At 37.2% G+C, this 21690-nt stretch overlaps 1 protein-coding gene and 6 non-coding genes across 7 annotated transcripts in view; all 7 read right to left on the minus strand.

The window, feature by feature from the left end:
* The window catches only part of arid4a (AT rich interactive domain 4A (RBP1-like)), a 40961-nt gene that overhangs the window by 1838 nt on the left and 17433 nt on the right, over nucleotides 1-21690 (minus strand). The window contains exons 12-24 of the mRNA XM_056256140.1: nucleotides 16779-16851; nucleotides 16446-16540; nucleotides 15997-16094; nucleotides 15055-15310; nucleotides 13907-14157; nucleotides 9640-9819; nucleotides 9106-9190; nucleotides 8836-9013; nucleotides 4135-4197; nucleotides 2426-3601; nucleotides 2147-2251; nucleotides 1547-1753; nucleotides 252-398 (exon numbers count right to left, since the gene is read on the minus strand). Coding sequence (XP_056112115.1) covers nucleotides 252-398; nucleotides 1547-1753; nucleotides 2147-2251; nucleotides 2426-3601; nucleotides 4135-4197; nucleotides 8836-9013; nucleotides 9106-9190; nucleotides 9640-9819; nucleotides 13907-14157; nucleotides 15055-15310; nucleotides 15997-16094; nucleotides 16446-16540; nucleotides 16779-16851 — 2914 coding nt within the window. The remainder of the gene's footprint in view (nucleotides 1-251; nucleotides 399-1546; nucleotides 1754-2146; nucleotides 2252-2425; nucleotides 3602-4134; nucleotides 4198-8835; nucleotides 9014-9105; nucleotides 9191-9639; nucleotides 9820-13906; nucleotides 14158-15054; nucleotides 15311-15996; nucleotides 16095-16445; nucleotides 16541-16778; nucleotides 16852-21690) is intronic.
* On the minus strand, nucleotides 819-900 carry LOC130089062 (small nucleolar RNA SNORD53/SNORD92). Its single transcript, XR_008807530.1, has one exon. It is a non-coding gene; the product is annotated as a small nucleolar RNA SNORD53/SNORD92 (small nucleolar RNA).
* Nucleotides 1891-1972, minus strand: LOC130089063 (small nucleolar RNA SNORD53/SNORD92). Its single transcript, XR_008807531.1, has one exon. It is a non-coding gene; the product is annotated as a small nucleolar RNA SNORD53/SNORD92 (small nucleolar RNA).
* LOC130089064 (small nucleolar RNA SNORD53/SNORD92) lies at nucleotides 9429-9510 on the minus strand. Its single transcript, XR_008807532.1, has one exon. It is a non-coding gene; the product is annotated as a small nucleolar RNA SNORD53/SNORD92 (small nucleolar RNA).
* LOC130089065 (small nucleolar RNA SNORD53/SNORD92) lies at nucleotides 13661-13742 on the minus strand. The gene has a single exon (XR_008807533.1). It is a non-coding gene; the product is annotated as a small nucleolar RNA SNORD53/SNORD92 (small nucleolar RNA).
* On the minus strand, nucleotides 14838-14920 carry LOC130089067 (small nucleolar RNA SNORD53/SNORD92). The gene has a single exon (XR_008807535.1). It is a non-coding gene; the product is annotated as a small nucleolar RNA SNORD53/SNORD92 (small nucleolar RNA).
* LOC130089066 (small nucleolar RNA SNORD53/SNORD92) lies at nucleotides 15479-15560 on the minus strand. Its single transcript, XR_008807534.1, has one exon. It is a non-coding gene; the product is annotated as a small nucleolar RNA SNORD53/SNORD92 (small nucleolar RNA).

The raw sequence follows: 21690 nt of genomic DNA on the forward strand, positions 1-21690 counted from the left end.
TATTGATCAGAAGTCAGAGGTTAATCATTTGCAAAAGAAAAGACATCGAGAAACCCAAAAGCTATTTGCATTTTTGACTAACAGTTTTCAAATTCTTTAAACTTGACAATCAGCTAAAATAAATGGTAAAAATTATTATAAAATTATAATATTAAAATGGAATTGATAATTACTTTTAATAAAATGAATTACATTATCCTCATCATTAAGTAATAAATTATTCATATTAAATAAAATAAATACAAATTTACCTTCTCTTTCTTTCTTTTTTAACCTTTTCCGCCTCCTGTCGATGGAAGCCACCTCAGACTTGAGAGACATGTAGTATTTCCTGATTTCCTGCAACTTCTTTTGCAAGAATGAAATGCGCTCAGTACTTGACATGTTGTCCAGCTCAGCTGTGGAAAACAAAAGCAGGAACCAGTCAGGAGAGCATGTAAAGTTACATCCTTTACAAAAAAAAAAAAATTGAGACGACAGACATTTAATCTACAACGGTATGGATTGGCATTAGAGTACACCAAGAGACATCTGGGTCCATTATCGATTGCAACATACAATAATTGTAAAAATTCTCTCGTTTTAGTCATTCCCTAGTTATTTTTTTGTAATTGACGTTTTTAATCAGGCTACTTGTCCGGTCGGGCAAGTAAAATTCTCTTTTATTTGTCCATTCAAAAAATATCTACTTGTCCCAGACATCTGCATTTAAAGAAAGGCAATTTTGAACTACATTTCTATTATTTACACACTTTAATGAAATTTCAATGTTTTCAAACTAAAGCTAAATTGTTGCTGAACATGAATTAAAGCAGAGGTTAATCAGACAGCCAAGAGAAATGTGACATCACATGACATCAGTCAAGTTAGCGAAACCATTCTCTGGTATCATCATATTTGACCCTGTTCTTTTTTTTACATAACTTCAATATTTACTGAAAAATAACGGAATAAACCCGACCTAACTTTTAACCTTCAATGTTTTCAATCTAATGCTTTTACAAGACTTGACTCTGTGATAACCTTTTACATAACTTAAAAAAAAAAGTTTTTATTTCTCAAATAATAAAAATAATAAATTGTTATCAACCAACTTGATGAGCTCCACTAGTGGCTGCGACAGAGTGAGCGGCAGGTCTTGTTCAGCTAAGAACGCAGATATACGCACTTTGTGGTCACATACACGGTGAGCCATAGACAGGAACAACAACGCGCTACATATTTATTTTCCCCTCATTTTTTCCAATTGACGGAAATCCGTCGTAGCAACTGAGGACTTTAAGCCCTGTCGGTATAGTAGAATTTCCCAATTTCGAAAGTTAAATTGCACAGTAATAGTGAAACTTTATGGATCAATTGCATCTCAGAAATAAGTATTTTAATATAGCCTGGATTCTGGCATTGGCAGCACACTGCCTTATTTTAAGTGGAGAGAATCACTATAAAATGTTACAGTGAGAACTTGTCTACATCTGAAGTCAGCAAAGCATGAGAAGCCACAAGCAAAATGTGTCAAATTAACTTCGGAAAAGTTTTGAAAACTCACTCAACTGGCAGGACCACTTGTGTGTGCGGGGGGAAGCGAGGGACTGCTTCTCTTTGTGCTTGTCTTTCTCCATGTCTTTACTGTTGGGAGAAACCATACCGGGCGATCGAGAAAGCTTCTGGCTCTTGGGTAGGCTGGAGTGCTTGACTGGGGTTAGCTTATTAGAGCTGTCCATGGCAGGCAGGTCCTCACTGTCGCTACTGTGACCTGGGGACATACAGAAAGACAGTCAATATTGAAACAGACTCAAATCCGATCAAATTAGCAGACTAACAAACAATACACTACACACACACACAGTTGAAGCTAAAATGCTGCTAACCATATGAGAATTGAAGCAGAGGTTAATCAGACAGCCAAGAGAAATGTGACATCACATGACATCAGTCAAGTTAGCGAAACCATTCTCTGGTATCATCATATTTGACCCTGTTCTTTTTTGACATAACTTAAATATTTACTGAAAAATAACTCAAACCTGACCTAACCTTCTATGAGTTTATCAGTTTATAGCATAGACCTAACAGAAAAATATAACACTGACTTAGACAGCAATCTATAAATGCGTCCAAAGCTTTTAAAACACTTCAAAACACTCACCTGCTCCATTCTTTTCTGTTTTACAAACAGCGCTTGAACGTTTCTGGCTGCGTTTTTGCTTCTTGGCCGACGAGCCGGTAATGCAATCCAACAACCTCTTTTGACCTGAAAAATTCAAAATAGTAACCAAACGGATGATAAACATGAAAATAATAATCAAGCAAAAATAAATAAATAATAAAAATCATTAAAAAAAAGCTAATCTAATAATGAGCAATATATTGTGGATTATATTAGCATCAGGCGACAGTAGGCACCAGTCATCAAGCTTTAACTTACCTCTGTCCTTCCCATCTCGATCCTGCAGTGAGATGCTGGAATTGCTCGAACTCGCACTAGCATCAAAGCTATGAGTTGACTCGTTCTCCCCGAGCCCCTCCTGTGATTCTGCCACACTGTCCACCTCAATGGTTGCATCACTCTCTCCCTTAGTGCTTTGAGATTCGTCTGGGCTGGGGGTAGAGGATGGGGAAAACAGACGTGGAGGTCCCACTGCAACCAGGACATGAGGAAGGTGGTCAGAAGGCTCCAGAGGCTGAGGCTCAGGCTGAGCTTTCTCTTCCTCCTCCATTTTCAGTATCTCTTCACCAGAGGGTTTCTCCTTCTCCTCTGGATCATCAAGGTCCACTTCGTGGCAGACCAGTGCCTCTGGGCCAATTTGAGGCATCATTTCCTCATTTGTGGCTGTTGTTGGATCCTCCAGCCTTGGGCATGGAGGTTCTACCTTGAGGAGCACCTCTCTGGTAAGAGCAGGCATCTCAGATTTCATCTCGATATCTTTGCTGGGCGATGATAGTGTTGGAGTAGAGGGTTCCTCGGGTTTCTCCTCGGCCCTCTTCTCAGGCTCAGGTTTGTTCTCTATCTGTGGTGTTTTAACTGGAGAAAGCGCTTTGGGTTCTTCTTTTCGGTCCAAGCGAATTTTCTTTTCCGGCGTTCGCTGTTCAGTGATTTTGCGTTTCACGGCGTTGCTTCGCTCTGGAGGCCCGATGTCCTCTGTCGCAGAGTCCGTGTCTGAACCGGCTGTCTCCGTCAGCTTTATTCTCTCTACGGGACTGTTATGCGGTGTTTCCTGGGATTTCTTCAAAGGCCGAGGAGGAGTGGAGGGTTCCTCTGTCTCTGTGTGATTAGCAGCCGGAGGTGTTTGTGTCTCTGATCCTGGCTCTTTCAAACGAGGCTTCTTTGCTCTTGGTTTTGGAGATCCGTCATCAGACTCAACAGGGAGCCGGGATGCATCTTCCTCTGGTTTACACTCACTCTCCTTGAAGTTGGGCATCTCCTGTGGGCTGCTGGGTAGTTCAGGCTCAGTCTGATCAGGTTCTGGCATTGTGCTCTCCTCTGAGAGATCCTCAGCTTCCAGTTGTTTTGCTGTCAAGGGTGAATCAGTTCTCTCGGTCCACTCCAGCTTCTTCTCAGGAGATTCCTCGCACTCACTATCATCTGAAGAGTTCCCTGAATCTAAAAATTTGAAATTAAGAATGAAAATACATAAAAGTTAACCATCATGAAGCTGTAAACTATACTTAAAAACTAAAGATGCACATATGTACTGGACAAGATAAGTAATTATCTGTGTTTTTTGAGCCAACGGTAAAAAAAACCCTCAAAAACATCTGGATTAAAAACCATTGGTTCCAAAAGGGGGCAGGAAAAAGGCAGTTACAAACTTGTAAAGTGATGAAAATGTTTTACACAATTTCACGTGACTCGTTAAGCCATGCACTTCAGCATGAGCTCACTGGTTTGTATTTGTCTGTCATGCACAACTTACAAGCACTTTATTTTCCATATTACAGCTGGCCGTTCATTTATATTGAGAAAATCTAGAATAAACGTTAGAACTTAAGAGAAGTTCTAAAAAAAAAAAGAAAAAAAAGGAATACAATCCTTTACATTTCTTACAAAAATGTGTTTTAAAGCAAGGTGGCAGAAAAAAAAAAGCAATCAATTTCAGCAGTTGTTTTTCTATTGACTCAAATAGTTGCTCTTACCATTAGATCCTCTATCAGAATCATACATTCCAGAAGTTCTCCTTGTTCGCCGGCGAGGGGTACCTGTACAAATATTTTAAAAAGTAAGTCTGAGCACAAGCCGAGGTCATGGGATTGATTCCCAAGAAATATACATACTGGCAAAAATATCCACTAGTGTTGTCACGGCACCAAAATTTCAGTATTCGGTACCAATACCAGTGAAAATCCACAGTTCTCTGTTCCAATTTTGGAACCAAAGCTTAATTTAGATTAAATTTACATATATTAAAGTGTATACCACAGTTACAAAGATGGAAACTGTAGTATTAAAAACACTTTACAATAAGATTCCATTTGTTAGATAACATTAGATAAAATGACCTAACAATAAACAATAGTTATATACTGTAGCAATTATTCTCCTAGGGGTTAATTTAAAAATGTACCTTTTTAAAATCAAAAGTTTTATCTGTTAACATTATTTAATGCACAATGAATGAAGTGAACAAACATGAACAATCAAGTGTTTGTATTAAATAACATTCACAAACATTAATGAATATTGTAAAAAAATATATTATTCACTCAATGTGTTGATGTTAGATAACGCATTAAAGGAGAACTGCGGCGCAAAATGAACCTTTGGTCTAATTACACATTGTTACCTAGTCAACCGTTATCTGAGATTTGTTTTCATGATTATCGAATGTAAATAGTTTTATCTCTAAAAACAGTTTAGCCTATAAAGCTAGTATAACGCTAGTTTATTGGGCATAGTGTAATGACAAATAAAAATCGCTTGTTAATACCACTAACAAGGCTCAAAATAGCCCCACACTAACACAGTAGGATAATGAGGGTCCCTACCTTCAAACCGAAGCATTGAGAACTTTGTCAGTGTCCAGACAGATTAATAAGAAGATATTTAATACATACAGTCAACTTCGCGTATACAGGCAGAAGCCATCTTTGAAAAACAGTCTCTACCAGTTGATCTACGAACGCAGATCCAAGTGCGCTGGTGAGATGTGAACGAGCTATAAGTTGTGATAAGGTGAGCTCGAACAGCAGGCTTGGATCGGCGTTCGTAGATCGACGGGTAGAGACTGCTTTTCAAAGATGGCTTCTGCCTGTATACGCGAAGTTGACTGTATGTATTAAATATCTTCTTATTAATCTGTCTGGACACTGACAAAGTTCTCAATGCTTCGGTTTGAAGGTAGGGACCCTCATTATGCTACCGTGTTAGTGTGGTGTGGGGCTATTTTGAGCCTTGTTAGTGGTATTAACAAGCGATTTTTATTTGTCATTACTCGATGCCCAATATACTAGCATTATACTAACTTTATAGGCTAAACTGTTTTTAGAGATAAAACTATTTACATTTGATATTCATGAAAACAAATCTCAGATAACGGTTGACTAGGTAACAATGTCTAATTAGACCAAAGGTTCATTTTGCGCCGGAGTTCTCCTTTAAGTAATGTTAATGAATGGTATCTTAAGGTGATGATACACAGGGCAACAGTTTGAGCAATGTTGCTGGGCAATCTTGCAGAGCGATTGTTGCTTGGGCACTTTCCCATTGAAAAAGGGGCAATACATTTCTAACTGGATAATTTAGATCGGTCATGGGCCCTGTCTCTCATCTGGTTGTCCGTTGACAACAACATTGCCCAGCAGCATTGCTCAAAAAGTTGCCCTGTGTATCATCACCTTTATTGTATGTTACCAAATTATACAGGAGATACGAGTTTTATTTGACTTGACTGTACTTTTAAACTTTTTAAACCTTTTAAGGTTTTTTAAACCTGCTAAGAGTTATCCAGCCATGAATAAGCCTAGAACTGCTTTTCTGACGGACTGATATTAATGACATAAATAAGGATGCGCCGATACTGATACCAGTACTCGGGTGTCGGCCCGATACTGTGCTCATGTACTCGTAAAACTACCCCGATACAACCGCACCCAACACCACTTTAGGGGCCGTTCACATATCGCGTTTTTTGCGAGTGCAAATTTATTATTTCAAATGTAGGCTATGAAGACATCTCAACAGGTCATGTGACAAAAACCAACCGATCAGCTTCGGCCTTTCCGTAACAACATCGAAAGCTCGGCCGAACAGCTGATCATGTACAGGGCGGCTTTTTATTTCTCATCTCCATAAATATATCTACATATTTGGCAGACGCTTTTATCCAAAGCGGCTTACATTGCATTTCAAGGTACACATTTGCCTTATCAGTTCTTGCTTTCCCTGGGAATCGAACCCAGGAAAAGCATGACCTTGGCGTTGCAAGCACCAACGCTCTACTGTTTGAGCTACAGGAAAGCTTAATATCTAGTAGTACAGCTAATGCAAGAGCTAGAAATCAATTAATTATTTGCTGATACTTCCTCGTCATCATGGAGAGCGCAGTTCGCACCACTTTCTCCTTTCCACAAGTGCTTGCTCTCCCGTGGCGTCTGTCGTTGCTATGCAACCATGAACAGAGGCGCACCTGACAAAAACGACAGTGCCGCGTCGCTTCTATTATGAACAAAAAATGCGCTGTGTGAACGGCCCCTTATGGCAACGTGACATTAGCCAAATTCAAAATATTTCCATATGTGGCTCTTTCCTCCTTGTCAACAAGTGGATTCAGAGCCACCGCATTAGCAGCGCAGCCGGTCGCCATGTCTCAGTGTTTTTATGAAGAGGACGCAACTGTGCACCTTTCGGACAGCACATCAAGAACCGGATTAATCCGCTACTGCTGTACCACCGGTACTTAGGAAAAGCTGCTACCGTAACAGTTTAATTTTTATAGTACCGACTTGGCACCGAAGTTCTGGGTCTTTTGACAACACTAGTATCCACCTAATTTTTCAACGCGGAAGTAAGCAATTTTCAGTGAGCGCGCTGCAGGCGGCGATACCAGATTAGGGAGATTAGGGATTACCAGATTAGGGAGTCGGCGGAATTGTCCCTTACACAATCGGGCCAGTGTTGCATCGTCACTAAAGTTTGGCATTTGCACGTCTTTTTAAGTCTTAATTTACTGAATAGTTCAAAATCGCTTGAATGTTTACTCAGAGATGTTTTTCTCTGCGCACATACATACAATAAAGCTGCCTCACAAACAGCTGGCGAGTAACAAAATGGAGTACTTTTTCAAGGATTTTAGCGCTTTAACGGAGTATCCTAGAAAACACATTACGTTGTCTTTATCAACTGCTTATGTTTATTTAAGACATAACCGACTAAGGATCCGTGCACTAGCTAAGTGACAAGTGACAGCAGCAGTGTCTGTAATTAATGTTGACAAAACAACAAAATACAGCTTTAATGGAGAGGAATTAGGATTAATAGCCTATGTATTTAATTTACACAGGACTAAAAGACTATCCAGTGTTATTAAACCAATAAGCTTCGCTCCGCGTCGTGCCTAACAACGCCCCTTAGCTGTTCTAAATCCACTGTAAAACACGGCGTCAAGGGGCTTATTGCTTTTATAAAATGGTTACTCCCTAAAAATATTCATTTTAATATTTATTTTATTCATAAAATAAACACCAGCAACAAAAAAAATATAACGTTATAACACATTTATTCCTCCGCCAAGCAAAGTAGTTCCAAAGAGGTTGCAAAGAATCACAAAGGCAGTTGCGCAGTAATACTATTGTAATGCGGTCACAGGTATATGTTTGTTGAGTAATTTACAATGGCTTCGAACGCGGCTCAACCAATCAGAATCAAGGACTGGAACTATCCATTTTATAATTAACATTTGATTACTTTATTTAGTTTCTGTAGTATTTCTGAATACTAATGTTAGACCTACCCAAAAAGTATCTAGTATCTGGGGATGGATATCGAGAACCGGTTTCATTTTGGATCTGGTTCCAAATTTCCTGATTTTAACCCTATACTGTTACACGTGTGCAGCACGGAAAACAGCGCGCGACTTGTCTCACCCTTGAATGGACCCGTGCAGCTCTTAAAGTGACAGCAGCCTAATATTCCAGCTGCCATCTATAACACTAATCAAAAAACAAAAGACAGAGAAAATTCACTCGTTCTTGACTGAATAACCTTTGTTACTATATTTGTAATGTCAATTTTATAAAATGCAGTGGTATTTTACATTTGATTAGTTTCTGAATCTAATCAGAAGATTTTTTTAAAAATCTTAAAACACTTTTTAAATCGCATCTGTTCAGTAGTATTTATTTGTAGCGATTGCTAATTTTTTATTTGTTCTTATTTGTGTTGTCTTTGATAATGCTTGAAATTTATATTAGTTAGGCTAGTTGTTTTTGCTATGGCATTTTTGAACCATAGGCAAAAGTTCCTTGTGTAAGAGTTCTTTAATATTTTTGCTTTTTTTTAACAAATTAAATGTGTGTAACAATAGGCTAATTTTCCCCCCAAAAAATAACGCAATTACATTTTTTCCCAAATCGTGCAGCCCCACAGTGGTAATGTTAAACAAAACCCACAAAGCCATTAATCTTACCACAGAAACAAGAATGCTTGTCATTAAAATGGCAAAAAGGCTTGTTTCTGTGACTTGTGACAGGAAGGCGCACAAAATAGCTTTATTATATTTATTATATTAACAAAATAGATTTTGTTACCAGCACCCTTCCAGTTTCCAGATCCTGAACTTTAGCTACAGTATCACACAAGTTATGCACACAGCTTTTGACATGGACAGTGGACAGTCTTACTATCTCCATTTGGCAGGGCAGAGGCATCTGCGGGCCGTGAGTTCTTGCTGCTGGATCGACCCTCGCTGCTGGGGGTCTTGGACAGACTGCGGGAGGTGCTGGGAGGGGTGGATTTAAGTGGAGGACGGCCTCGCCGTATCCCCAGTTTGGTCTTATCCTCCTCTCCATCTTCTTTATTCTGTGGTGAAGGAGAGACGAAAATATAATTTTTTCAAGGTTCTAAAAAGATATGTCTTGGTGGGTTTTTTTTAAAGATAGATTGTCACTCACCTTCATTTTTTTCTTTTGTTTTCTCTTTGTTCCACCCTTATCTCCAGGCCATATTATTCGATCTGCCTTGACCCATTCATCATATCTGTTTCAGAGACAAAATAGCCTCTTGGATATTATTGTCATCACACACACATACAAGGTGAACAATAAATAATCCATTCAGTCTTCACAAACAATTCAGATACTTTCAAATGAACAGAACATTTAATGCATGCTGTCTGAGAATTTAGAAAATTACCCAATGAAATTTCATATTTTGGAATCTCTAATGGTAACAGGCTAAAAGTATATTATAGCAAATGTGAGAATTGAACCAGAGGTTAATCAGACAGCCAAGAGAAATGTAACATCACATGACATCAGTCGAGTTAGCGAAACCATTCTCTGGTATCATCATCTTAGACCCCATTCTCATAAACTGAAAATTGAAAGCTTGTATTACTTTGTCATGTACCCAAGTCATTATTTACTAAGTATAGTATTCAAACAAGTAAATTAAATGTCAAAAAGGAAGTCGCATCAAAGCCTCACCTCACGTTCCAGCCGTAGTAATGCACCAGGTAAAGAACCTCTCCATCATCGTTCTCCGTGTTCTTGATGTTAGCTTCATAGATCTTCTGTGTCTTCCCCTTGCCATATTTCACTTTGACTTTAGTGCCGGTCAAAGAGTGCTCAGAATCCTCACAGCAGTCACCCTCCTCCCTCCCATCACTGTCAAACAAACAAATGATTATGTTCTTCCTCCACAGAGAGATTCTTTAAAGGATTATATCATATCATGGAAAACAGAACTTTTCTTGTTTTTCTGAAATAGGAGTTTGATTTACTATATATCCATACACTACCATTCAAAAGTTTGATGTCAATAAGTGAAAAGTAAAAAAGGATGCATTAAATAGATCAAAAAGTGGCAGTAAAGACATTTATAATGTTATAAAAAAATGTTCAAAAGAAAAGCATTTATTTTAAGTATTCTATTCATCAAATAATCCTAAACAAAAAAAGTATCATTGTACCCACAGAAATATTAAGGACGACAACTACTTTCAACATTGATAAGAAATGTTTCTTGAGCAGCAAATCTGAATATTAGAATGATTTCTGATGGATCACGTAACATTGAAGACTGGAGTTTTTTTCTTTTTCATAAAGCTATACCCTTGTTTTACACTTCATGCATGTTTATTGAATGGTAGCCTACCACTGATTTGTGTGTGTGTGTGTGTATATTTTTTATTTTTTTATTTTTTTTATTAGGGGTGTGCATGAATAGTCAATCTGTAATTATTATTCGAAAAATACTATTCAAATTTTACTACATTGCTTTGCTGGCCATAAATTCAGTAAATCCATGATAAATCCTAAGCACTATAACTCGCAGTTATAATTGAATGCACTCGGTGGCGCTGTGGAGCGTGTTTAATTTAGTTTATTGTATTTGATCACATAATGTTGTAGTCTGCCTTGCGAAGTTTGGAATTACTTGGATGAAAATGATCTTACTAAATGATCTTAAAAATGGAATTACTTTTGATCAAATTAATTAATGAAACTGAGTTATCATATCATCACCACCAAAATGAGAAATCACATGAAATCCAAACACCAATCGAATGAGTGAAAATGCTCGCTCTGCTCCGCACTGTTATGAATGTCTGTGCGGTCGTGCGCATTTTACTTTCATTTTCAAATTAGCCATTTAAAAGCGAGGTGCAAAAGAGGTCCCTCCCCCCGGTGATACCAGTAATACCGGTGTTGTCACACGTAGATTAACCGGTGGGAAAATTTCCTCACTGTCACATCCACATATATATACACTACCGTTCAAAAGTTTGGGGTCGGTACGATTTTAAATACTTTTAAAAGAATTCTCTTCTGCTAACCATGGCTGCGCTTATTTGATTAAAAATACAACAAAAATCAGTTATAGTATTAAATATTATTCCAGTGTAAATCAGCTGTTTTCTGTGTGAATATATAGTAAAGTGTAATTTATTCCTGTGATCAAAGCTGAATTTTCAGCATCACCAGTGTCAGTGTCTTCAGTGTCAAATGATCCTTCACAAATCAGTGTAATATGAGGATTTGATGCTCAAGAAACATTTATTATTATTATCAATGTTGAAACAGTTGATGGTCTGTCAGTTGTACAGTTTTTTTGTTTTTTTTTAGGATTCTTTGATGAATAGGAAGTTCAAAAGAACAGCATTTGTTTGAAATAGAATCTTTTGTAACATTATAAATGTCTTTACTGTCCTTGATAAATAAAAGTATTGATTTCTTTCCTCCAAAAAATAAAAATAAAATTCTCACTGACCCCAAACTTTTGAACGGTAGTGTAAAAATATATATAATATATCACGAGACTACACCCCTCACATTTAAGCAAACATTTTAGTACATCTTTTCAAGAGACAAGACTATAGATTTGAAACTTGGGTATATTTTAGAGTAGTCAATGTGCTGCTTGTATAGGAGTAGGGCCTATAGATTTACTGTCCTCTGAAAATAACTCACCATATATGGCGTTATTATCCTGGCAAATGTCGAGAGCGCATTATTGTAGCGCGAAAGTACATTAATATAATGCGCGAGCGCGAATCTCTCTGCTCGCGTGCGGGAACTGGGCGCGCGCTCTCAGATAGGCCTACTCTTCTCTTGTACGAATTCTCTCTCTGGGCTGAGTGAGCTCGCTGCCTCACTCAGAGAATATGCCTGCACTTAAAACGTGTTCAGTGCAATCGCGAATCGCTCCTCTTCCCCAGCTAACAATTTTAGGTTATAAGAACGTTTTCATAACGTTCCCATTAAGTTATAAAAACGTTATTTCTGAATGTTCTAGGGAATTTCAAAAAGTCCCGTTTTTTAGACGTTTTATTAACGTTATTTCTTGGTTATAAGAACGTTCAATTCTCCCGTTATGTAAACGTTGTATTAATGTTATTTCCTGGTTATAATAACGTTAGAACGTTCAATTCTCCCTTTGTATAAACGTTGTATGTATTAACGTTCTTGCTTGGTTATAAGAACGTTATTCAAACGTTCAATTCTCCCATTATATAAACGTTCTCTTAATGTTTTTCTAAGATAATGAAAAACGTTTCATTCAATAAAAAACATTAAGAAATGTTTTAATAATTATTAAAACCTGTCTTAATGTTTTTTATATAACAAGGTAGCCTATATAACAGGCCTAGCCTATATGAAGAACCTAAAACAAGAACTTTCAGATTTTAAAATTTAAAAAAAAGACCCATGAATCATGTCTATAATATGTGTAATGTAGTCCACTGAAGTCGAGTTGAATTGAACCCACGTAGGCCTATAGTTTATTCCAATAAACCGATTTGGGTTGAAGTGACCATATGAAATTAACATGAACATAAACTTGGAAATTGTTGTAAAAATGAGCTATATAAATTAAATGAACTTTAATGTACCGGTGAATGTCATTGGTTGTTTTTGGTCATAATCCTTGTCCTTGTGTTCCCATTGTCTCTTGTCTTGTTCCCTGTACCATTGTTGGTGATTCTATGTTTAGTCCAAGTTTATGTTCATGTTAATTTCATAGTCACTTCAACCCAAATCGGTTTATTGGAATAAACTATACTTGGGTTCAATTCAACTCGACTTCAGTGGACTACATTACACATATTATAGACATGATTCATGGGTCTTTTTTAAAATTTTTGTCTTAATTTTAAAATCTGAAAGTTCTTGTTTTAGGTTCTTCATATAGGCTAGGCCTATTATATAGGCTACCTTGTTATATTAAAAACATTAAGAAAGGTTTTAATAATTATTAAAACATTTCTTAATGTTTTTTATTGAATGAAACGTTTTTCATTATCTTAGAAAAACATTAAGAGAACGTTTATATAATGGTAGAATTGAACGTTTGAATAACGTTCTTATAACCAAGCAAGAACGTTAATACAACGTTTATATAAAGGGAGAATTGAACGTTCTAACGTTATTATAACCAGGAAATAACATTAATACAACATTTACATAACGGGAGAATTGAACGTTCTTATAACCAAGAAATAACGTTAATACAACGTCTAAAAAAACGGGACTTTTTGAAATTCCCTAGAACATTCAGAAATAACGTTTTTATAACTTAATGGGAACGTTATGAAAACGTTCTTATAACCTAAAATTGTTAGCTGGGGAAGAGGAGCGATTCGCGATTGCACTGAACACGTTTTTAAGTGCAGGCATATTCTCTGAGCGAGGCAGCGAGCTCACTCAGCCCAGAGAGAGAATTCTTACAAGAGAAGTGTATCTGAGAGCACGCGCTCAGTTCTCGCGCGCGAGCAGAGAGATTCAGGCTCGGCACATCATATACCGCGCGCGAGCAGAGAGATTCACGCTCGCGCATAATATTAATGTACTTTCGCGCTACAATAATGCGCTCTCGACATCTGACAGGATAATAACGCCATAAACATACAGCCATTATTGTCAAAATAGCTGTCAACAAAAGTGAGTACAAAAGCTTCAAATTCACTAATAAATTAATACCATTTCTTCCGTTTAAACGCAGAAGTTAATCAGACAGCCAAGAGAAGTGTAACATCACATGACATCAGTGAAGTTAGCGAAACCGTTCTCTGGTATCATCATTTTTGACTCTGCTGGAACAGGTTAAATTTCAAAGTTTCAAGCCTAATCATATGAATGACAGTTTTGAGAGTCATTCAATTTAAATGACATTTGGAAGAACATCATGAACATAAATCAGTTCATCAGGACAGCCAAACATTTAACAGGTTAAGCATAGATGCTGACGTACCGGTCCCTGAGTCTGGATCTCTCGCCATCTTCCTCCTCATCTTCATCGTCCTCCTGCTCTTCATCATCAGTATCTTTATCAGACTCATCGAGGCGGTGACTATGGCGTTTCCCGGGGGTCTCACCATCAGATTTCTCCTTTTGCTCCTCTCCGCTGTTTTCTCCTCCAACTGGCATCTCCTCTTTCTTCTCCTGCTTCACAGGCTCCCTCACCTCTACTTTCACAGGGGTCAACGTACACCGCCGCCGGCCCTGAGGAGTCACAGACATACAACCAAGATGTTTTAGCTAGTTTCTAACAATTTATAAACGGGAAGCTCCTTGCACAAAACCAGTTAATTGAATGTCACTTATATCCTACATTCTAGAACTAGTATAATCATTTAATTACACTCACGTGAGCAGCACAAACACCTTAGTTATAATTGTAGCATTATGAAATGCCTTAGTAAGTGACTAAATGCTTGTATGCTCAAATTAACATATTAAAAGAATAGTTCACCACAAGTTTTGAATACTACCATTACATTTTTAATGTGCACAAGAATGAGGTTTGATAGTTAGTATATTTAAACAAATAACATCATAAAAGCACCTCAAAAAGTGGTCCATACAAGTCATGTGCTGCATTCTGAGTCCTCCAAAGATAGCTGACAACTTTGTGTGAGAAAAATGTTGAAATTTACATTTTTCAATGAAAATCTTGCTTGACATTTATGGCCAGCATTGACCTTCATTGTATGGAACAGGCAGCTTGGACCAATGATTAATTTATTTTTTTTGTGTTCCACAGAAGAAAGTACTAGTTTTCAAAAGACATGAGAGTGAGTTTTAATTTTTGAGAGAACTATTCCTTTAAATGCAGGATGCTTACCGGTTTAAAAACCCTAAATAACAGACATGCCCTTAAAATCAATTTAAAGTCAAAGAGGCGGATCAGACAGCCAAGAGAAGTGTATCATCACATGACATCAGGCCATGAAAGCGAAACCATTCTCTAGTATCATCATGTGCATTTCCTCAAACTCATTCAAGGACAAAAACACTTTGAATGCAAGTATTATTGCTCTGTAGCTGGCAAGTCATTGAGCATGAAAATCCCACATCCTGAGAGCAGCCTAACAGACAGACAGACAGGCAGACACTCACCCTGGGCGAGCAGATATCTTTGCATCCTTTTTCACTCTCGGCATCTGACTCATCATCGTCTGCCACAGGTTTGTCCTCGCTGGTTCCAGGCTCCGCTGTAACCTGCAGCATCATCTCATCTGTGTCTTCACTCTCTTTTTTCACAGTCTTAACGCTCTGCGCTTCTGGCTGCCTGTCTGGCCGCGGCTCATTGTGGTGCACCGTCCTGAATTGGATCTGAGCCGAGCGGCAGTACTCCTCAAATCCGTACAGATACCTGAGGTTTCAGGTCAAAGGATAAGTAAATGTATTATGTTATCATCAACAAACATAATTATTAAAATAAATATTCTGGGTTATTTTCAACAATGTTGATGTTCTGCAAAGTCTTTTACATGCATTTGTATTGGGCTTCTCCAAATGTTTTATTGAACTCAAGAAGAGGTTAATCAGACAGCCAAGAGAAATGTAACATCACATGACATCAGTCAAATTTGCGAAACCATTCTCTGGTATCATCATATGTGACCCCATTCTCTTATAACAAGCCTTAAATTTTTTAAAAGGGCTTGTTTTTTTGTTTTTGTTTTATCTGGCCACTACGTGAGTTGATGTAGTACTACTTAGTTGCATATCTGAAACGTTTATTTGTGGTACTGCATACTTGCCAGCTAGGCATTCATTGGAAAGTTTATTTACTGTAAACATGCTTTTTGTTCATGTGTTTACACTGAAAGATGTGTCCAAAACACTGTTGTAATCAACAGCATGCAACAGATGCAGCCCATTAACATCAAGTTGAAAATGACCCAGAATATTTCTTTAATAATCGTAAGAGTTAAGCTAAATTCACTTTCGAACGTAGAAAATTGTCTCCATTTGCCAACGCCACAAAAAGAACACTGGCTGCTGAGTAAACAAATATAGTCCTGCACAGCAGGAATTGTGAGAGCATGCACTTACTTTTTGTAGGCTGTTTTCACATTATATGAGGCAGCAGAGTTCAGAACCGGGATGCCAAGATCCATGTAGATCTGTTTCCAAATAGATCCACTCTCAATCTAAAAAAAAACAAAAAAAAAACATCTCATTTCACAAGTCTTTTTGATGACTAAAAGCACCAATTCTTGGCGCACAGAGTTGGTAGTGTCATCCACATCTGCCTACCGCACCCAGGGATCAAGATAGCTTAGAGAAACATGACATCACTCGAACAAGCACAACCGTTCTCCCAAATATAATTACCCTAAATAACTTTTACAGAACATGCTTTTGATAAACAAGCAATTTTTCAACTCAGTTCAGCTCCATAAATTAACTCGCGAATACTTTCGCTTCATATTTTTGGCAAGGTCTCACTTCCCACTTGCCGAGTACAATAAACAGATGGTGGGGATGCTAAGAACACTCACATGGTCACAGCCTCCGTGAATATACACCAGTCGGAAGAGCTTGAAGAGGTTGAGATCCTTGTAGCCAAGCACTGGAGGTTTGTTAATTGGAGTCCCTGGAAGGAAAGCAAAGGTGCAGAGAAGCGTTAAACTGAAAATGTGCCCTGCAGAATTGGTCATGAGATTATATGGGGGGGGGGTGCATTTGAGCTTTTGAGGCCACACACACACAAAGATTATAAAAGACATCCACCTTGAAATACACTGTTTAGCTTTCCCTATGAAGATTGTTAATCCCCATGAAATTTTTTTCCAAATGTGATTACAACTCAACTGGTGATGTGCAGGCATTACCTCTGTCCTCCATGAACTTGTAAAGCTGCTGTAGAAAGTGGTCCCTTTCCTCTGGGTCTGGCTCATCATCAGGCTGATTAAGAGAAAGAAAGTGCAACATCTGAATTTCACATAACCAACAAAATAGCAGTTTGCTCAGTGGATGTCTAATCGATCATTGACTTAGGGTCAATTACCAAACACTTTGATTCTGTATGACGTTTTTTTTTTTTTTTTAAAGAGCAGCAAAATAACCATGAGGAATTCAGCTATTCTGATTCTAGTTCCTTAAATACTATTAACTATTCTAGAGCTGTAACTAACGATTATTTTGGCAATAGGTCTATTTTTATTACCCAAAATAAAAATCGTTCAAAGCAAACAATAGCATTTAAAATTACTTAAAATATGTAAACTACATACTGCAATAACTGAGGCAATAATATTTGGTTCAAATAAAGTATCAAAAGCAAGTAATCATATGGTTTTATAGAACAGCACTGTTAGAATACATAATAGTATAATATACATAATATAAACAATGATCTTGTACATTATGCATTTAAACAATGATCTTGTACATTAGACAAATGCTGAAATATAACAGAGTGCGCCAACGGCCTGGTGATTATTACACTTTACAGCAGATCAAATACTTTTTTTATAATGGCTAATATTGGCCAAAAGACATTTACCGGTAATTCAAATGTTCACTTAATCTTTAATATTTGGCAACTTCTTTATGATAGAAATTCTACAGCCACTGTAATTTCTTGAACAAGAATTTGTGGAGATCAAAACATGTAAACTCGGAGCAAGTTTAAACTTATTTTGAAATCGCGATGAACCGTTCACATATTTTAAAAAAGCAATCTCCTGTTTTGCCATAGGTTTATAAATGATTAACGTTATAAATCTGATGAAATGGCGCACTATGCGTTCCCAGATGAACGTTATAAGCAACCCAAACTTATAAACCAGCATATGCAGAGATGGAGACTCACGCCACGCATGTAAATAACATTTCATGTGGAGCAGCATTCACTGTGAATGGAGCAGCTCTGAGATGCACATAACCTACACGCACGTATAACTTAAGTGCAAACCCACAGGGCATAATATATATATATACACTACCGTTCAAAAGTTTGGGTCAGTGAGAATTTTATTTTTATTTTTTGGAGGAAAGAAATCAATACTTTTATTTAACAAGGAATAATTAATTTGATCGAAAGTGACAGTAAAGACATTTATAATGTTACAAAAGTCTTTTGAACTTCCTATTTATCAAAGAATCCTAAAAAAAAACAAAAAAACTGTACAACTGACAGACCATCAACTGTTTCAACATTGATAATAATAATAAATGTTTCTTGAGCATCAAATCCTCATATTATACTGATTTGTGAAGGATCATTTGACACTGACGACACTGACACTGGTGATGCTGAAAATTCAGCTTTGATCACAGGAATAAATTACACTTTACTATATATTCACACAGAAAACAGCTGATTTACACTGGAATAATATTTAATACTATAACTGATTTTTGTTGTATTTTTAATCAAATAAGCGCAGCCATGGTTAGCAGAAGAGAATTCTTTTAAAAGTATTTAAAATCGTACCGACCCCAAACTTTTGAACGGTAGTGTATATATATTGAATTGCAGTCTTTGTGAATTCTCAATAGCATTATCTATTCTGTAGTATGATTTTAAATGGTTTTAATACATCGTCCAGCCCTAGAAAACGGTCTAATAATGCGGTTCATGGATTCTCCTCTGTGGATTTTTTCAAATAGAGTACTCAAATTTAATCAAGGAATCATGCCAGCCCTAAACAATTCTTTTAACTAAATTAAGAAAAAGTATTATTGGAGAAATTAAATGCAATTCTTATTTACAGACTTTTAATTTGAACATAATTAGTCCTATTTTACTCATTCAATTTATTTTATAAAAATAAATAATCATTTATTAGAAACAAAGTATGTTGTGGAATGTATCTTAAAAATTACACGTGTCAGTAATTACACCAATTTAAGTCTTACTAGCCCTAAATGCAGAACACCATAGAAGTTGTCAGAGTTGAACGTGACTGAAAGTGAGATTAATTTATCAACCACACCTACAGATTCATAAACATTTTTTTGATATATTAAAAAGAACCAGCCCATAAAAGTAATTCGTTTCTAAATGGGATTAAACTGGCAGCATACAAGTATAGACAAAATAGCGGTAATGGACACAATGACATTTTAAAATGTTTTAGTCAGGCTTGTGATCAGCTAAAGACAAAAGAGGAAAATCTGAAAAAAATCACATTAAATTCTAACATTACAATCTAAAAACAAAAGTAGCGCAGAAGTTATAAAATCACTAAATTAAAAAAATAAAAATACACTGACTTAATGTTACCTGGTAAGAGCTTAGTAATTATATTTATATAACACTTTACAGTTGCTGTAATTAAAATACACTTGGTTGTAGGTATAAAATTATACAAATGAAATCTGATTTGCAATGGGGGTTGAATAATTTCGATTTATTGGCAACATTTACACTTTCAGCATTTACACCTTTTGGAATAAACAAATCAAACCAAAGTAATTGAAATAGCTTAAAGGAGTCATAATGTGCAATTTTCACTTTTCCATGAGAATCAATGTATGTTATGATTGACTAACGATTATACATTTGCCGGGATGCCGAAATTCAAAAGTGAAGCGTTTGTTTACCCCAGGGTTCTTAAACTAGCCAACGTGCACGCGCACTCAAATACGAGATTTCAATTTCTCCCCCGACATGACGTCAAGACGGGGCCGGATATACCATATATGGACACCGCAGAGGAGGCCCGCCCTGCCCCTCTCCCCATCATATTCAGTCAAGAAAGATGCAAGAACGTAGTGCACACGTGAGTTGCTCTGTGGTTGACTGTCATAATCCACATTCTAATGTTTTTTCTTTACCCAAAACTGACCAAACTACAAGGGACAAGAGGATGAAATTTATTTTTAATGACGCTGTTCCAACAACCATCTCAACTTGCTCAACGTTAGGTGTCTGCGCTAAACATTTCACAAAAGAATCTTTTACAAATTTGGGGCAATATCAGGCGAAGTTGGCATCGAAGCTACGTTTGGAAAAAGGTGCCATTCCAGCAATCAGGGACTTGCCTGAATTTGAAACGGTAAGACTGTGTTTTTATTACTATATTTTGTGTAACAAACAGCAGCTAACTACTAATGCGGTTAATGTATGTGATAAGGATAGATACATTTAAAAAACAGTCAAGAATTAATAAACATAAAGAAAAACATAACGTTACATGTCTGCAGATGAAAATGATTAAATATCTAAAAAACCACAACGTCAAAAAAGGCAAAAACAACACATTATAGCAAACGTTAATCTCTATAACCACTGTAAGCTGAAAATAAAGTAGACTACATCTCCGTTAATGTAATCTACATTCAATTAAAGCTAAACTTATGTGGGAGAAAATAGCAAAAAAACGTTTTAGCTCGTTACTGATGTTAATGTATGTCTCAGTCAAAAAAATTGTCTTTACCATTCAGAGACATGTTGATGTAGACGTCCTTCAATTGACTGTTGTTCCTCTTCCGTTTACAGCTCTGGTTCAGAGTCTGGCTCAAACATATACGGTTGAATCCCGTAGGTCGCGGCCAGGTCGGGTTCATTAACAACTTGCGCCATGATCTCTTTTTGGAATGATATGCTGCTGAAGTTACCTGCGGTGTCAAGCCCCCTCCTTCCTACCACCAATCAACGCGCCCCTCATTTGCATTATTAAAATGACCGTCCACGACAGCCAAAACCTCGCATCAGATCTCGCGAGACAATAATGCATTCAGAAATAAGGGTCAAACGAGCTCTGTGTTTATTTTTTTCCAATTTTTCTTTTTTAGAAGGGCATGAAATGACTATAATAGAGCGTGGGTATCAAAGTTAATACTACATTATGACTCCTTTAACACAACAGTTTCCCAAAATTCAACTGAAAATGCAACTTAAAATGACGTCTGCAGTCTCAAAATTACTCAACACCCTGAATAGAATCCCTCACAACAGCACACAACGAGGCAAGGGCTTCATTAGTTGCATCAGGTGTGCTTGAGCTAGAACACTTGAAATATCTGAACTGGCTACAGTGTTTCCTCTAGGATTTTTTCCAGCCGTGGTGGCAGGCCCATTTCGCCAGGGGGAGGGGGCGTGGCCCATGAGTGATATTCCCATTGGCCACGCCCCCTTATCCCAGGTGTTTAAACCTCCCCTAAGCATTATAACATGAAAGGCGCCAATAAGAGCGGCAAAGCGATTATGCGCATCCCGTGCGCAGAATGATGCACTTGAAGCAACGCGAAGTCACAGCGCTTCGCATTGAAAAGTTCAAAGCACAAAGCGAAGAGATTATATCTATCTATGCTTAATGTATTATATCTATGCAACAGTTTATTGAGCCTTTTCTTTTAACAGTTTTAAATTTCAGGTAACTTACATGAAGCATGAAGAACAATTCATAGTGCTCTCTACTCTAGTGCTGTAGTAACAGACACCCGGGAGAAAGGAATATGATTTAGAAAGCGCTATAAACTCCAGCAAGATAAAGTAATTTTATGCAAACTATAGACCTTTATCTACAAATAAAGTATAATAATGGGAAAATTGATCTTGAAGAGAGTGTCGTCGTGTTACTGTCGTAACCGAACGTGACGTGCTGTTTGAATGCTGAATGGAGAATGACTGAGGAGAGATGAGTTTCCATTAACTTTAACTTAACGACTTAAATATACATTTTTACGCTCACATTATGCTATTGAATGACTTTAGAAGTCTTGGAATATAGTGCGAAAACTTTATGGTGCTTTACAATGTTTTGTATGCCTTTAGTGGGGCTTAACAATAAC

This window comes from Rhinichthys klamathensis, unplaced genomic scaffold, assembly GCF_029890125.1.
Source record: "Rhinichthys klamathensis goyatoka isolate OS25496 unplaced genomic scaffold, OSU_Roscu_1.1 h1tg000123l_1, whole genome shotgun sequence".
Taxonomy (NCBI): domain Eukaryota; kingdom Metazoa; phylum Chordata; class Actinopteri; order Cypriniformes; family Leuciscidae; genus Rhinichthys; species Rhinichthys klamathensis.